The sequence below is a fragment of the Dama dama genome, chromosome 24 (assembly GCF_033118175.1).
Source record: "Dama dama isolate Ldn47 chromosome 24, ASM3311817v1, whole genome shotgun sequence".
Lineage (NCBI taxonomy): Eukaryota > Metazoa > Chordata > Mammalia > Artiodactyla > Cervidae > Dama > Dama dama.
Genome location: NC_083704.1, coordinates 17,855,448 through 17,873,323, shown reverse-complemented (window position 1 = coordinate 17,873,323; position 17,876 = coordinate 17,855,448). Strand labels below are relative to the sequence as shown.

The 17,876-nt window shown below is 42.5% G+C and overlaps 1 protein-coding gene across 1 annotated transcript in view; it reads left to right on the top strand.

Annotated features, from left to right (window-relative positions):
- The window catches only part of SCN11A (sodium voltage-gated channel alpha subunit 11), an 85,975-nt gene that overhangs the window by 27,318 nt on the left and 40,781 nt on the right, over positions 1 to 17,876 (top strand). The window contains exons 10-16 of the mRNA XM_061127812.1: positions 77 to 274; positions 1,156 to 1,329; positions 3,794 to 3,923; positions 4,950 to 5,188; positions 10,329 to 10,508; positions 13,516 to 13,884; positions 16,310 to 16,732. Coding sequence (XP_060983795.1) covers positions 77 to 274; positions 1,156 to 1,329; positions 3,794 to 3,923; positions 4,950 to 5,188; positions 10,329 to 10,508; positions 13,516 to 13,884; positions 16,310 to 16,732 — 1,713 coding nt within the window. The remainder of the gene's footprint in view (positions 1 to 76; positions 275 to 1,155; positions 1,330 to 3,793; positions 3,924 to 4,949; positions 5,189 to 10,328; positions 10,509 to 13,515; positions 13,885 to 16,309; positions 16,733 to 17,876) is intronic.

The window sequence follows — 17,876 nt, the reverse complement described above, 5'->3', positions numbered from 1 at the left end:
GGCTGGGGAGAGACCAATCACTACTGTATAATCTCTGCTCCAGGTGAAGTCACCCCATGTGTTCTGTCCCTTGCAGACCGTGCGTACCTCAGGGCTCATCTCGGTCCTCTTCTTTGTGGTGGTCATCTTCCTGGGCTCTTTCTACTTGGTTAACTTAACCCTGGCTGTTGTCACCATGACTTATGAGGAACAGAACAAGAATGTAGCTGCTGAAACAGAAGCCAAGGAGAAGATGTTTCAGGAAGCCCAGCAGCTGTTAAAGGAGGAGAAGGAGGTAGGGGCACATGATATCTGTTAGTGGGATCTGCTTGGAGGCATCCCAGAGGCTGTGAGGTCTGACACTTAAGCACAAGGCCTGGCCTCAGTGCTTTCCCAATTGGTGATTTTCTGAGAATTTTTAGGCCCCTTGAAGCTGGTTCTGCTACAGTCTTTCATGAAGATGCCCAGACACAGGGCTCTTGAGAAAGGGATTTTGATGATCTTTGGCTTTCTGAATGTGAGCCTTCAAAGACAGATCCAAAATTGCTGGCTAGATATATGTGTGAAAAGGAAGGCTCTGCTCTAGGCTTTCTTGTGGGAAGCTGGAGATATTTGTGTCCAGGGACTTTGCTTGAGAGCATTTGGAAAGCAATCATGCTGGCTGTAGAGATGATAGTCGTGATCATCTCTCCCTTCTTGTAATTCCTGTTATATTTACAGGCCCTTCTTATTGTTTCACTGGCATCTTGATATTTTTTCAGTTCTTAGATTCTAAGATTCAGTTTTAAGATTTCAAGGCAGTTTTAAGATTCAAGAAAAGCATCCTCTGCAGAGATTTGTCAGGAGGAAACCCCTCTTAAGTGCTTGATATCTGCATCATTAAACACAGACATTTAGTGAGTACCTAGCACATACAGGACACTGTACTAAGGGTTAGTGGCACAGAGATATTGGAGAGTCAACCCTGCCTTCAAGGGCTGGAATATCATGAACAAACAGGACACATTCCCCACAGAAACAGTGATGAAACTAGCATACTCCAGTTGGGCAATTTGCAGTTGAAATGGTCCAGTGCTACCAGAAGAGAGGGGAGAATGCTCACCAAGGTGGAAGTCGTTTGCAGTGTTCTATGAGGAGTGTGATCTGTTCATTAATTGCTTTTGTTCACTTTTTAAGGCTCTGGTTGCCATGGGAATTGACAGAAGTTCACTTAATTCCCTTGAAGCATCATCTTTTTCCCCAAAGAAGAGAAAGCTATTTGGTAGTAAGAAAAGAAAATCCTTCTTTTTAAGAAAGTCTGGGCAAGACCAGATTCCAGGATCAGATTCTGAGGAAGATTCTTCAAAAAAGGCAAGTTTTGGCCAAGGAACTACGATATTTGAGCACTGCTCAGGGGGACAGGTTAAGTTGTCAACCTAATTGAAAGGATTCATTCGTTCAGTTAGTCATTTATCCATTCGTCTATTTGCACATACTTCCCTGCATCCATGGGTCTATTCAGTTATCCATTTATTTACAAATGTCTGTTTAAAGTGTTGACAGTGTTTATTTGGCACTGGAGTAGGTACTGGGGATACATGGGTTATATAACACAGACATCTCATAAGGCAGGTACAGTGACAAGAAGGCAGTTACTGTTCAGTGTGATAACCAACATGAGGTCACAGGGAGAGCAGAGCAGGAGCAATGTTTCAGGGGCAGTGTTTATTTTCTCCAAGGCAAATGTTAGAGACCTTAGACAAGTAGATTATTTGGGAAGTGATCGCAGGAAGTACTGAGAAAGGAGGGGAGAAGCAATACATGGAAGAGAAGGTGGTCAATTGATGTGCGTTATTAAGTCAGTTTAATCTCCTTGGACTGAGGCCACTATTTATACACTACCTTTGGCCTATCATTGGTTCAAGACTTCTGGAGTCAGGAAACAATAATTTATGACTTGCTATGTGTTAGGGTGAAAGTTATTTGGGTTGCCAAAGAAAGCCTGAGGATGTATGGATGGGACCAACAATAACATCTGTTTCAGACCGCCAGCCCCAGACTTGATGGGGACAGGGAAAAGAGCAGTGGATCAGAAAAAAGTTCCTAGAGGAAGTAGTGTGTAAGCTGAAGGGATGAATTAACCAGGTTAAAGGAAGAATGAAGCTCCACATGCAGAGAGAACAACACATGCATAGGCCTGGAAGCAAAGGAGAGTAGAACATGACCCAATAGAAAATGTGCATGTGTACACACACCTGTGTGTATGTGTGTGTGTGTGTGTGTGTGTGTGTGTGAGGTTGGTGGGGATGGTGGCAAGAGGCTCTAGTGGTAAGATGCAGACTATTTACAATAGTCCTTGAAGCCAAGCCAGGGAGTTAATTCTTTACCCTATATGCAAGGGTGCTGCAGTCCACGGGGTTGCAAAGAGTGGGACGTGACTAGGGACTGAGCAGCAGCAGCATGGGGCATTCAAGCCAGGCTCTTGTTTAGGCAGTGGGATATGCAGAAAAGAAGCTATGAGAGGGTGTGATGTAGAAAAAGAAATCTTATTTAAGGTGGGGGATGTTTGAACATGATTTAGTTCTGAGGAAGAGAAATCAGAAGAGAGGAGGATATTGGAGATACAGGCCAGGGAATAATGGCTAGAGCCTCCTTCCTGAGGTAGTGGAAAGATGAAGGAGGCAGAAAGTGGGTGTGCATATCTGATCCTGGGATGGGGAAAGAGAGTTCAGGGGCCTTTGAAGAAGTAGATGGATAGACCGCCCCTACTGCTGTGAGCAGTTCCCTGGTGGAGTGACAGGGTAAGATCCCATGGTTTAGACTAGGCTTCTTTGCTGTCAAATCACAGCATAGTCAAGAAATTGCATGCATTTTTTTAGTATTGTGGATGTTTTAACTCATTCTTAACATAAATGTCTTTTCCCTTTAACTGTTAATAGAATAATAAGAAATGGCTATTGTAAGACTATAGGCTGCCTTTAGAACAAAGGGATAGTTCCTTATAAGGCCATGGTTGGTCAGAACTTTTGGGGGAATAGGTAATTACAGTTACCTGAGTTTTCTGGATAGCTGAAGGTTTATGAGTTTTATGTCTTTTAATTTCTAGATACTTTAGAATTTTAGATAAGATGAGAATCAATAAACTCTTAGACACAGCCTGAAAGAGTACCTGAAGTTTACTAGTATAAGGATTTTGTGATCTTTATATGACTGTCCTTCTTAGTTACAAAATTTTTTCGTTTTGGGTTTTTTTTTTATTGTTTGTTTTTGGTATTTTTGCCACATGGCATGTGGGATCTTGGTTCCCCAACAGGGATCAAACCCATGCCCCTTTCATTAGATGTGCAGTGTCTTAACCTCTGAAACACTAGGAAGGTCTGAGTTACTGTCTGTTTAAAATCTATTTAGACAGCCACTCAAGGCACTTCACTGGCTGGCCTCAATTCACCTTTCTGAATTTATCCTCCACTTCTGCCCCTTTCAAACATTGTTTCTAAATTACACTTTTTATTGCTTTCATACCCCAAACCATTGTGCATTAGTTTTTGTAAATTTTTTTTTTGCTTTTTGTTGACAATGAATACAACACAGAGAAATAAATGTTTCTGTAGGTATAACTCTAGACTCTAGAAATGTGGATGCATAAAAATATGAATGTTCAACCCATATTCCTCTTATGTATTAAATGTGAATTAAGAAAATTGAACCTTTGGCATGCAGTGAAGTTGATGTGAGTTGAGCATCTTCACTGCATGTGTCATTGAAACAAAGTTTGTCAACTTTTGAGGAGAGGCCACCCCTTCCCTCAGAAGGTCCACCATGCCTTCTCTTACAGCCACACCTCCTTGAGCAAACCAAACGACTGTCCCAGAATCTGTCAGTGGACCACTGTGATGAGCACGGAGACTCCTTCCAAAGGCAGAGAGCGCTGAGTGCCGTCAGCATCCTTACCATTACCATGCAGGGTAAGTTCTGCCTCCCAGACCAAGGGGGAGCCTAAGTTCAACAGTGTCCTTCCCTTCTCCCTCTCTCCAGCTCCCTAGAAGCCCTCTGCAACCCACCATGGGTACTTCTGCAAAGTGACTCCCAGTGCTTCTTTGGAGCATGTGAGCAACATGGCTTTTAAGAAACGGGCCTTCCCTATGGGCCTACCCTGAGCTGCCGCTTGGGTAATGGTGGGACCAACAGCACCAAGAAGACTTCCTGTTCAGGCCACACAGTCACAGGAGGTTTTGGTGACAATGATAGTCAGCCAAAGGAGAGAAGACTTAGAAGTTTCCAGGAGGTGACAGTTGTCAATGAAATTAGAATAGGAATCTGTCATGAGCAACAGAAGACCTGTGCATGCAGGCTGGTACCATCTGAGGGACCTGATTAACAACAGGTAACAGGGACCAAACTGAGGGGTTGGTGTTCAAGGGCAGGACTCAGGTTCTAGTGAGAATGGGGTTAAATGGATTCTTAGCACTTCTGAGTCCCCTCATGAAGTCCTAACACTGTGTGGAAATTAGGGTGCCTTTTTTTTTTTTTTTCAGGGTGCCTTTTCTGTCCTGAAATCAACTGATTGCATGCCTTTTGTTTCAGTGCTTGTAGATGGCCCTGATGAATATCTCCCTTTCCCCTGGGCCCTGGTAGCTTCCTGTGCTCTGGTATAGCCACCACCTTGGTCTGCCTTGGGTGAACGTAACTTGGGCTCATGTCTGTCTCTCTCATGGGTTCACAGCCAGTCAGTGTTGACTTTCCCATCCATATCTCTGACAGTGCAGCCCCGCTCCCAGGTGCTCATAACACATATAAAGGCTTTTACTCGACCGTGCCACATGAAAGCTGAGTGTGGGAAACCTTTTTAGCTACACATCAACACTCTTCTTGACTGATCGTGCTGTAGCGCAGAAGGTGCCGGGGAAGAGGGAAGAAGGACACACAGGCAAAGAGCAGCCAGACTGGCACAGCGCTAACTCCTCAAGTGCTTTTCCATTCTTCTTCTCCAGAACAGGAAAAATCACAGGAGCCGTGCCTCCCGTGCGGGGAAAATCTGGCGTCCAAATACCTCGTGTGGGACTGTAGCCCCTGGTGGCTAGGCATTAAGAAGGTCCTGAGAACCGTGATGACTGATCCCTTCACTGAGCTGGCCATCACCATCTGCATCATAATCAACACTGTCTTCTTAGCCATGGAGCATTACAAAATGGACCAGAATTTTGAGAATATATTGTACACAGGGAACTTGGTAATTCTAGGTTTTTAAAAATATGGAACATATTTCACACTTTGAATTATGGCTCTCTCAAGTCTAGATATTTTGTACATGGTCTAACCTAACATGGGTCCTCTTAGGTGGAGTCGAGGGAAAAAATGACTGTTAGAATTTTATTTTTACCCATTTCAGTAACTTTCAATGGGCCCCTGCTCACTCTCTAGTATGCTAAGGGATGTCTTTAGTCGTCTAATGGATGACTAAAGAGTCATTCATTGGTAAAACAGAAGCAAGTAGACATCTTGTTTTTTGGCTGTGCTGACTCTTTGTTGCTTTGCTCTATAGCTTCCTCTAGTTGTAGTGAGTGGGGGTTACTTTTCGTTGCGGTGCCGAGGCTTCTCAATGTGGTGAGAAGCGGGGGCTCCTCCTGTTGCTGAGTGCAGGCTCAGGGCATGCGGCCTCAGCAGTCATGGCTCCTGAGCTTCATTGCTCCATGGCATGTGGAATCTTCCTGGACCAGGAACCGAACCTGTGTCCCCCACAGTGGCAGGCAAATTCTTCTCCACTGTACACCCCAGGAAGTCTGTAAGTAGACATCTTAAAAGGTCAACTATCTTGGATAATCAAGAAAATATTAACCATATCCAAGGACTCATGGTAATGAGTACCATGGTACCTAGTGATGTTGATGACATCATGTGTCACAAAATAATGTGACTGCCATTGCTAAGTGTTATTTTCCCTGTAAAGGTGAGTCAGAGCCTGGAAGCTGAAGGAGGTTTACTTTCCCAGGAGTGGGTTGCGAGGTGGAGAGTGAACTGGGGTGGGGTTCCAGATGAACCTGCTTCAGTAGTCTCAGTTAAATTGGGAAAACTAAGATAGGGGAACAGACTTTTCAAGAACTGTTCACGTTAATTCATAATTCCTGCAGAAGGCCCAAGGGCAAATTAGTTTCCCAAGTATCAGAAATAGTAAGTACCCAGTGAATGTTCCACCCTAATTTGCTAATGAGTTAATTAGCTAAAAATCTTATCAGAATGTCAAGTTTTTTCTTCTTAAAGTTTTATGTTATTTTTCTAATTTAAAAAGCAATACTTGTTTTTTTAATTTTAAAAACAAGGGAAATACAAAGAAGAAACTAATTTCTTATGGTCTTACTAGAAAAGATGATCATTTTTAGCCCCACAGAATATTTCCAAGTATGTATGTGTGTGGATGTTTAAAATTTTTTTTACATTGACAAGAACCCAAAGTACCTATTGAATCAGGAGTTGGTCCACAGAGCTACCTCTATGCATCAAGTTTAGGATGGTGTAGAACTGTAGACAGTTGCCTGTCACCTTTGGTTCCATATCCCGTGAAGAAGAGCAGGGAACTACAGTATGAGACCAGAGTGGGTCTCCTTATAGATAGTCTGTATTTACGTTCTTTTTCACATACTGCCTTTAGGAAGAAGTGCCCTTTGGGTATGCGTATGTTGGATTAGGTTCCATGCTGCACGATGAACCTTCTAACAGGCTGGGTCTTCTGGGATCCAGGCCAGGGTGTTTAGTTCTCTCCTGTTGAGGTGTCCCAGAATGGCCTGATGAGGTTGTTTCATTTGGAGGGAGAATGTTATGTGACCTCAGGGTCACAGTACCTACCTCAGCAGAGTCAGCAGGGCGCATCTTTCAGTACCTCCTGGTAGATAGAGTTATTGGGTAAGTTCCAGAGAATACTCAAAAAATCTCTGACAGGGTTGTCTCCATAGACAGGGCTTCCCAATTTCAAAGGCGGTCTGTCTATCACGTCACCTCTTGATCCAACTATTGGAAGTAACCAAAGCCCACCTCTCATATTTCCCACTGACCAGGCATCCCAGGTACTGAGGTGAAGTTGCATTTTGCAGTTGGAAGGTGGCTAATTAAGTGACATTCTTCTCCAGAGGCCAAAGGAGGCACAGAGACATTGTTGGTGTCTGAAAACACAGGCGGCAGCTGGACCCTGGGTCCTGGAAATTGAAGAGAAACACGCAAAGCTGATTATGTAGCCTGTGCATCCCTTCCATTCACCCCATTCGCTACACATGCAGAAAGGAAGCAGCCACCTTATCTGTTGTGCCCCCATGATGGTGATGATGGGAGGCCTTGGAGCACTGGGCTTGAAGGAACACATTCAGACTTCCATCCTCTGATGGGTGGAGCAGGAATAAGCTGGTCTGTGGAGTTCTGTGGACTACGCTCAGAAATAGGCTCTCTAGGCTTCAGAATTGCTTGAATCAAGGGGAGTCCATTGAGCTCCCGAGAAGTCAAAAGTAGCAATTGAATTGCATTGCAAAACTGATGGTTCCCCAGGCATCTAGTGATGCTGTAAGGCTAAGACACCTAAAACCTGAAGGAGACAGGAGGAGGAAGAGTGGGTCAAAAAGGGATGGAGATGAATCCTGCACAGTTAAGTGGTACACACAACCCTGCATGCTTTTAGGCACTGGTTGTGGCATTTTAGAGATAGACAGCAGTATTGGGGGCTTCCCTGATGGCTCAGCAGTAAGGAATTCGCCTGCAGTGCAGTAGCCACAGGAGATGCGGGTTTGATCCCTGGGTCAGGAAGATCCCCTGGAGGAGGGCATGGCAACCAACTCCAGTTACCTGGAGAATCCCGTGGACAGAGAAGTCTGGTGGGCTAAAGTCCATAGGGTCGCAAAGAGTCAGACAAGACTGGAAAGTGTCGGATAAGATTGAAGAGACTTAGTACACCCACACACAGGCAGCAATATTTAAAGGGAAATGATAAATATGAGCTTTGATTTTTCTCTGCCACTCTTGATTTCTTTTTATTTGCCTATCTGGGGTTTAGCTTTGCCCATCCTTTTAACTTGTGTCATTTTATTTTAGGGTTGTATTTTACAAATAGTCATTTCATTATAAAAATAGACCACCTGTTACTTTTATTTATTTATTTTTTCATTTAATTTTATTAGTTGGAGGCTAATTACTTTACAATATTGTAGTGGGTTTTGTCATACATTGACATGAATCAGCCATGGATTTACGTGTATTCCCCATCCTGATCCCCCCTCCCACCTCCCTCTCTATCCGATCCCTCTGAGTCTTCCCAGTGCACCAGCCCCGAGCACTTGTCTCATGCATCCAACCTGGGCTGGTGATCTGTTTCACTATAGATAATATACATGTTTCGATGCTGTTCTCTCGAAACATCCCACCCTCGCCTTCTCCCACAGAGTCCAAAAGTCTGTTCTGTACATCTGTGTCTCTTTCTGTTTTGCATATAGGGTTATCATTACCATCTTTCTAAATTCCATATATATGCATTAGTATACTGTATTGGTGTTTATCTTTCTGGCTTACTTCACTCTGTATAATGGGCTCCAGTTTCATCCATCTCATTAGAACTGATTCGAATGAATTCCTTTTAACAGCTGAGTAATATTCCATTGTGTATATGTACCACAACTTCCTTATCCATTCTTTTGCTGATGAGCATCTAGGTTGCTTCCATGTCCTGGCTATTATAAACAGTGCTGCAATGAACACTGGGGTGCACGTGTCTCTTTCAGATCTGGTTTCCTCGGTGTGTATGCCCAGGAGTGGGATTGCTGGGTCATGTGGCAGTTCTATTTCCAGTTTTTTAAGAAATCTCCACACTGTTCTCCATAGCGGCTGTACTAGTTTGCACTCCCACCAACAGTGTAAGAGGGTTCCCTTTTCTCCACACCCTCTCCAGCATTTATTGCTTGTAGACTTTTGGATAGCAGCCATCCTGACTGGCGTGTAATGGTACCTCATTGTGGTTTTGATTTGCATTTCTCTGATAATGAGTGATGTTGAGCATCTTTTCATGTGTTTGTTAGCCATCTGTATGTCTTCTTTGGAGAAATGTCTGTTTCACCTGTTACTTTTAATAAAGAGATTTAATAATTTATAGGTTGTTGCTGTTGTTTCCAGAATTAAAGAGGAGAGTCTTATAATGAACAACATTTTAAAAGATTTTTAACCCTTTTTATGTGAAAGTCACTCAGTTGTGTCTAGCTCTTTGCAACTGTATAGTCCATGGAATTCTCTAGGCCAGAGTACTAGAGTAGGTAGCCTTTCCCTTCTCCAGGGGATCTTCCCAACCCAGGGATCGAACCCAGGCTTCCCACATTGCAGGTGGATTTTTTACCACCTGAGACACAAGGGAAGTCCAACCATCTTTTATAAAAAAAAAACAAAAAACAAAAACCCTTTTTATACTACTGTATTATTTTCACACTATGGTTTTTCTCATTTCTGCTTAATTTCTGTGTTTGTTTATGATAGAGAATGTGCTATTTGCTATGAAGAAATGCTTTGCCTTATTTTCTGCAAAGATATAGGAGATAGATTTAACTTTGAATTTGGCTACTGTGCAACATTTTGCAAATTTCTTAAGCCTGTATTTATCTAATTGTTAAAGACAAAGAATTATTTTTCCTGTGGAAAAGACATAGTTCAGTGCTTTTTAAACTCTTGCTCCCTTCTTTTAATGCTTTAATATTTTGTTCTGGAATGATGTGCCCTGCATTCTGAGGGAGTTTTTAAGATTATATTCTGAATCACTAATCTTTCTTTCAACCATAACCAACTCAGGGTTTATCCTCTATATCAGGTTGCTGCTGTCTGGTAGTGTCTTTGTTTCAATTCTCTGTTCTGGGCCCTTAAAATTAAAAAAAAAAATTTTTTTCTGACCAAAGTGTTGAGACTGAGTGTTTAGATAAACTGCTCTTGTTTTTTGGTTTATGAATGATAATTATCTTTACTTTTCAGAGCTGTTGTGTACTCCCCTCACTTTGGAGTTATTAGTATCTTAAAGAGAATTCAGAGGAGGAATTTCTTGACTCTTCCTATTACTCTGCCATCTACCAAGAAGCCAGTTTTGCTTTATTTTTTTTAACAGAATGGAAAATAATATTTATTCTCCATCCTGATGCCTGTTAGCTTGGTGATACTGGAGTGGAGGCCATGGTGGGACGGGGTGGTGGGGAGAGGGGGAAAGGTAAAGTGAAGTCCATGCTACAGTGGTAGATGTTTTTTTTTCATGGACTGCAGGGTATCAATTGTATCAAGTATGAGAATACAGTTTATTTTTTTGTAACTTCTGTAATTCCCTTGGATATACCTTCTTTTTCTCATTTTTTTCTTCTGTCTCACTGTAGGTTTTCACTGGCATTTTCATGGCTGAAATGTGCCTAAAAATCATTGCGCTGGATCCCTACCACTACTTTCGTCGAGGATGGAACATTTTTGACAGCGTTGTTGCTCTTCTGAGTTTGGCAGATGTGATATTAAACCATATAGTTTCAGGGAGTTGGATATCATTTCGTTCCTTAAGAGTGGTAAGGCACTTACTTTCTTATTTTACTGAATAACTTATCTGCCAGGATTGAAGAGTCTTCAGTGAGTTCAATAACTAGTTTCAGAATAAAGCTTACTGTCTTACCTTAATCTGAGAAGCAGAATCACACTCCTCCTGCCACCCAGGTCTATAATACACTTGTGAGTCCCAGACGGTCTTCTCAGTCGAACCCCTCCTCTCCTCCCTCCCCTGCCACAAGATGACCCTTCAGGCAACCAGACGTAAACTTACGTCTTCTGGTGTCAGGATGTGCTTCTTGCTTTGTGTGCAACCCCCTCCGACCATTTTTTCCCCCACAGAACTCGAAGCCAGGCACCCTCACAGCTGAGCTTACCAAGGGGGTATGTACTACAGAGCCCAGGGTGGGGGCAGGTGCTGCCAGCGGGTGTTGTCCCACAGCGTCCCTCCTCATTGCTGCCAGTAGCACGGTCCTTTTCTGTAGTCTTTGCCCTTCATCCACAAACCACTGGAGGCACCCCAGTAACCTTTGCCGAGTACCTGATATGTATGGAGGAAGGCTCAAAGGTGAGGGAAGCACTGCCTTCAAGGGCTTTGTGGTTTAAGGAAAATATAAGACATGGCCCAGAAATGACCATAAGGCAGACCCCATGGGAGGTATGGGCAGAAATCACAGAGAAATCACATCTGGGAAGGGAATCAGGAAACCACAGAAGGTTACCTCTTGTCCTCTTTCAAAGATTTACTTTTTTGGAGGGAGCATGGATAAGATTTCTTTTTTTCTTTTTAAAAACTTTTTATTTCATATTGAAATATAGCTGATTAACAATGCTGTGATATTTTCAGGTGAACTGTGAAGGGACTCAACCATACATATACATGTATCCATTCTCCCCCAAACTCACCTTCCATCCTGGCTGCCATATAACATTGAAAAAAGTACCATGTGCTATACAGTGGGTCCTTCTTGGTTATCCACTTTAAATATACCAGTGTGTACATGTCCATCCCAAACTCCCTAACTATCTCTACCCCCCATCCTTCTCCCCGGCAACCATAAATTCATTCTCTAAGTCTGTGAGTCTCTTTCTGTTTTTCAAGTAAGTTCATTTATATAATTTCTTTTTGGACTTCACATATTAAGGGTGTCATACAATATTTCTCCTTCTCTGTGGATAGGATTTCTCAACCTGTGGAATAAGACATTTGATTCAGTTACTTAAGCATACATTTTATAGTTGGCATATATTAGAAAATCACACTGCTTAAAATCAGGCATTATCAGGCTGCTCCCTAAAGTTTTATTGGTGCTTGAGTGAACAAAATTACATTTGCTTTACTAATGGTTAGGCTTATTACAGCCATGCTCTGAGGCAAGGAGTTCTATGGCTTTGTCTGTGGACAAGAACAGAACCACGTTTTCTCCCTGAGATGCCCCCAGTTCCCCTCTGTGTAGACAGCAGTGGTCCCTCTCCTGTGATAGAAGTCTGACTGACCTGCAGTATCTCCCTGCCTCTCCGCAAATATTGGGTTGGCCGAAAAGTTTGTTCAGGTTTTTCTTTAACATCTTATGAAAAACCCAGATGAACTTTTGGGCCAGCCCAAAAGTTGACACTTAACAAGATTGTACTTTGGAGTGAAACTATCGGTTTACATTAAAAGTTAATATAAGAAATAATCTGTGAAACTAGTTACTGTGCTTTTTTCTGTTATTGTCTCCTGTAAGGTCTATATGTTTCCATGGAGAGAATTTCTCTCTGGAAAAAGAGAACATGGCTTGAGTAGTTGATTTACTTTTTCCTCCTAGGCGCAATACATCAACTTGTGAGCTCAATTATATAATGCAGGAGTTAACAAACTTTGTCTGTAAACACCAGATGGTAAATTTTTTCAGTCTGATAGGCCATATGGTCACTGTAGAAACCTCTCAATTTGCCATCATAGCACAAAAGTAGCTGTAGACATTATAGTACGCATGTGCATGGCAGTGTTCCAATAAAACTTTATTTACAGACATGAAAATTTGAACTTTATACAATTTTAATGTGTAATGAAATGTTTAAAAAATTATTTCCAACCATTTAAAGGTATAAAATCTTTCTCACCTCTCAGGCCATATGAAAGCAGGTAATGGAATGGATCTAGCCCTGGGCCCAGAGTTTTTGACCCTTAGTATAGACAGTGAAGGACAGGGAAGCCTGGCATTCTGCAGTCCATGGGGTCACAAAATGTTGGACATGACTTAGCGACTGAACAACATCACATTGGGGGCTTCCCCAGTGGTGCAGCAGTAAATAACCTGCCTGCAATGCAGGAGATGCAGATTTGATCCCTGGAGAAGATCCCCTGGAGAAGGAAATGGCAACCCACTCCAGTATTCTTGTCTGGGAAATCCCATGGATAGAGGAGCCTGGTGGGCTAAAGTCCATGGGGTCACAAAATGTTGGACATGACTTAGCGACTGAACAACATCACATTGGGGGCTTCCCCAGTGGTGCAGCAGTAAATAACCTGCCTGCAATGCAGGAGATGCAGATTTGATCCCTGGAGAAGATCCCCTGGAGAAGGAAATGGCAACCCACTCCAGTATTCTTGTCTGGGAAATCCCATGGATAGAGGAGCCTGGTGGGCTACAGTCCATGAGGATCACAAAATAGTCAGACATGACTTAGTGACTAAACAACAGCAACAACCAATATTATACAGGGTTCCAATATATTCATTTTGTTTAATTAATGTGTATACTCAGTTCCACCATCATGATCCCAAAGTCTTTATCATTTAAAAAAATTAGACCAAATGTTTCATTTTTAAAACAAAAAATAGATACAGGTGAATATCAGATTGGGGCATGGAGTTGCTGACCATGTTTAGGATGGATTTGGCTTTGAAAAGACTTTTGAAAGTTATAAATGCTATGGTTTGGGAACAAGTCATTTGAATTATAGCTGAGCAGGTGGAATTTGTCCTAACTGGCTTTTCTTCCATTTTTGTTTATTGTCTTTTTTATTATTATTATTTTTTTACAGCTGAGGGTCTTCAAGTTAGCCAAATCCTGGCCAACTTTAAACACACTGATTAAGATCATTGGCCATTCCGTTGGAGCCCTTGGAAACCTGACTGTGGTCTTGGCCATTGTGGTCTTTATTTTCTCAGTAGTTGGCATGCAGCTTTTCGGCTCTAAATTCAGTTCCAAAAAGAATCATTTAAAGTCCTGTGATCCTGAAGTCCTATGTTTACGACGCTGGCACATGGGGGATTTCTACCACTCCTTTTTGGTGGTATTCCGCATCCTCTGTGGTGAATGGATTGAAAACATGTGGGAATGTATGCAAGCAGCTAACCCAACACTGTGCATTATTGTGTTTCTGTCAATCATGGTGATTGGAAAACTTGTGGTGAGTGTCTCCGTTTTGTTGTTGTTGTTTTAAATGCATGGGCTAAACAAATGCATTAGCTTCTTTTCCAACACTTTACTAGTGAAAATTGTTATTTAAATATAGTATTATAAATGTAATGTTATATAATATTCAAAAATCTGCGTTTGAATTTGATTTGAAGACAGTATGGTAAGCATGAAAGAAAACCTGTCATCTAGTACTTTAAAGATGCCCCAATGTCTATCCTACTCCAGGTGATTATTCAAATTGCCACTGATTGACTGAGGTAGGAATTTTTTACTTAATTTGGTCCATAGATGTAAAGAGTACATCATGCAAAATCCCAGAGTGGATAAAGCACAAGCTGGAATCAAGATTGTGGAGAGAAATATCAATAACCTCAGATAAGCTGATGATACCACCCTTATGGCAGAAAGTGAAGAGGAATTAAAAAGCCTCTTGATGAAGGTGAAAGAGGAGAGTAAAAAAGCTGGTTTAAAGCTCAACGTTCAGAAAATTAAGATCATGGCATCCAGTCCCATCACTTCATGGCAAATAGATGGGGAAACAATGGAAACAGTGATTGCTATTATTTTCTTGGGCTCCATAATCACTATGGACAGTGACTGCAGCCATGAAATTAGAAGACGCTTGCTCCTTGGAAGAAAAGCAATGACAAACCTAGACAGTATATTAAAAAGCAGAGACATTACTTTGCCTACAAAGCTCTGTATAGTCAAAGCTATGGTTTTTCCAGTAGTCATGTATGGATGTGACAGTTGGACCATAAAGAAGCCTGAGCGCCGAAGAGTTGATGCTTTCGAACTGTGGTGTTGGAGAAGACTCTTGAGGGTCCCTTGGACTGCAAGAAGATCCAACCAGTCAATCCTAAAGGTAATCAACCCTGAATATTCATTGGAAGGACTGATATTGAAGCTCCAATACTTTGGCCACCCGATGGGAAGAGCCAACTCATTGGAAAAGACCTGATGCTGGGAAAGATTGAAGGCAGAAGGATAAGGGGACAGCAGAGGACAAGATGGTTGGATGGCAAGACCAGCTCCATGGACATGAGTTTGAGCAAGCTCTGGGAGATGGTGAAGGACAGGGAAGCCTGGCATGCTGCAGTCCATGGGGTTGCCAAAAGTCAGACACGACTGAGCAACTGAACAATAACAACAAAGATGTAAAGAAATGTCCACAGAGTCAGGTTTCTTGCTGTTTAAAAGAAGGAGGATGAGAGGAAAGGAGGACAAGGAGACGAGGAAGGAGGAATGATGAAAAAAGTGGTCCTTTTTCTTCCTCCAGCCCTTTTATGACTGTGACTCTTGGTGGAATCGCAAACATCATGCAACCATGAGAAGTACCAAAGCAAGACGAAGTCAGCACTAAGGAAGGTAGACTGAAGGTGGAACAAACCTATTGTCAAGGCATAATTGGTCCCGTCTTTTAGTTTCAATCATCTTGTCATGTGGCGTTTTCTTATTATGTAAGCGTGCCCTGTATTTGTTATTTACAGCTGGAAACATGGTCTGTGGAGAAACTAATTAAGTGTACACCATTGAGGGTGTGATGAGATAGGAGACAGACGAGGATACCTGAGCATAAGATCTTCAGAACTGAGTTGGGACTATCGTGCAAATATAATTAATGATCCTCATACAAATATAATTAACTGTCCTCAGTATCTAATAAATGGTGTTAGTAGACAGCAGGAAATATGCAAGATCAAGGGAGTGGGAAGGGAGTGCTAAGAAAGACATTGTGGGAGACACAGTACTTGAAAAAGGCACTTCAGAGGCAACAGAGGACTTAGCAAATAGAGGGTAACTTGAGCAAAGATTCAGACTTGGGAATTCTCATGGTGAAACTGAGGAAGAGTGACTGGACCCATTAACACCCACAAAACACTTCCCCCAGAAAGCTGTATATTTTTGAACTCTTGAGAGCCACAAACAAAAGAGGTAAAAAACCTGCACAAGCGTACCATCTCTCAAATTGTGCCGATAGGAGAGGCCCTCATAGCACAGCGGTCTTAGACATTAGACTCATATCCATGTGGGCAATGCCAGCGAAAGTCCTACCTCATGATTCTGGCTGATCCCCAAGGAATATCCACTTCTGATTTTGCCACATGATTATGCCTTTCACCTTACCCTGGCCAGGCTCTACAATACCCACTGCTTATACACAGACAGACTGCATCTGGCTGTTTGCACCCTTTAACTTCAATTTTCTTTGGTCTTATCTTGATGTCTCTATTATTTCCTCAATCTTCTCTCCTTTTCTTTATTTTATAGATGAACTTTCTTGGGAGACAGAAGGACATAAAACGTTCATTTGATTTTGTTTCCAGTCTTGGGGAAAAGTTGTTGTGGAACCCTACTGTATTCTTTCCTTTGCTAAATTTTCCCTATGTCCCTCTCTCTTTGCCCCTTCCTAGGTTCTCAACCTCTTCATTGCCTTGCTACTCAATTCCTTCAGCAATGAGGAGAGAAATGGACACTTGGAAGGAAAGGTCAAGAAAACCAAAGTCCAGGTAGCCCTGGATCGTTTCCGCCGGGCTTTTTGTTTTGTAATGCACACTCTTGAGCATTTTTTCAGGAAGCGGTGCAGGAGGCAACATTTATCAAAGCAAAAAGAGGTGACCGAAGGCCCTGGTGGAGAGAGCAAAGATATCATTCCCCTGGTCACAGGGATAAGAAAGGGCCCAGAGATCTGGGAGGAGTTTGGTGTACTAACTTCTGTACCAATGACCTTGCATGAGCGGACTTGGTTGGCCCCACTTGCAGAGGAAGAAGATGATGCTGAATCCCCTGGTGAAGACAAGGCACAGGCTGTCACACAACCTGAGGCTGGAAAACAGGTATGCAGGCTCATACACAGACTCCGAGATCGTTTAAAGCTGGAGTTGCCATGGGGTACTGGTCGCCTGCCCTGTCCTGAGCACGATGCAGAGATGATAAAGGTACAAAATGTGTTGGCTGCACATCTGGGGCTGGTTCGAATCATGGTCCCACATGTGGCACAGGTGGGAGATATCAGAGGAGTTCAGAGTGGGCTGGGGCAACGAGGGAGTCAAATGCCTTTGGTTGAGCACCGACAGAAATACAGAGTGGGTGCTGACTGAAAGGTGGGAAAAGGAGTGTGGAAGGTGAAGTGGATATAGCGTAAAAAGAGACTTTGTTTCTTATGAACTGCCTGCCACCCTGGGGAGGATGTCTCAGCCACTACCCGGGGTGCTCCGAGGGACAGTGGTCTCTCATCTCTCAGCCTCCCTCTTCCTGCATGGAATCTCTGCCCTGCAAACTAGCTGGAGTAAGGGAGATCAGGGCCCCAGTATTGCCAAGGTTTTGAACTTGGAATAGAGTCTCTGTCCTATGAGTAGTAACTGAAATGAAAAAAGAAATCCAACTTCTTGACCACATTCACCAGAAATTTAGCCTCTTCAACTCAGATTTGGAGGAGATGAGAAAAGCTGGTGACCTGCACATTCTAAAGAAATACATATCTCTTCATTGGGAGCCGAGGGCAGAGGGAGCCCCATCTTCTTGGTCACATCTGCCTAAAGTGGGGCTTCCATCAAACTGAGCTGGGGGTGGGAAGCGAGAGAGCAGGTCATGGCAAAAGTGCCATAGACTCCTACTGTTATTACTGAATAGCATAGACTTTTTTTTTTTTAAGTAAATATTTCTTCATTTGCTGTATGCCCTTAGGACAATTTACAGAAACCTTAAATATTTTTTTACAAATATTTTCCACCATTTATGTTAATTTTACTGTGGAACATTCTGCAGAGCTCCTTACTCTACCAACTAAGAAGCAACACTCTGAATATCTTTTTTATAAATGTATTGATTTTAGTGACATTTTTAGATTACTATACTAATTTTGTTCTTTTTCCTCAAGTAAATTAACCTCCCTGTAGTTAATTTTTGAGGACTACTGATTTTATGTTTGTCTCATCATACACTTTGGAATATAAATTTGAAAGTTCATCTTTGTGGGAG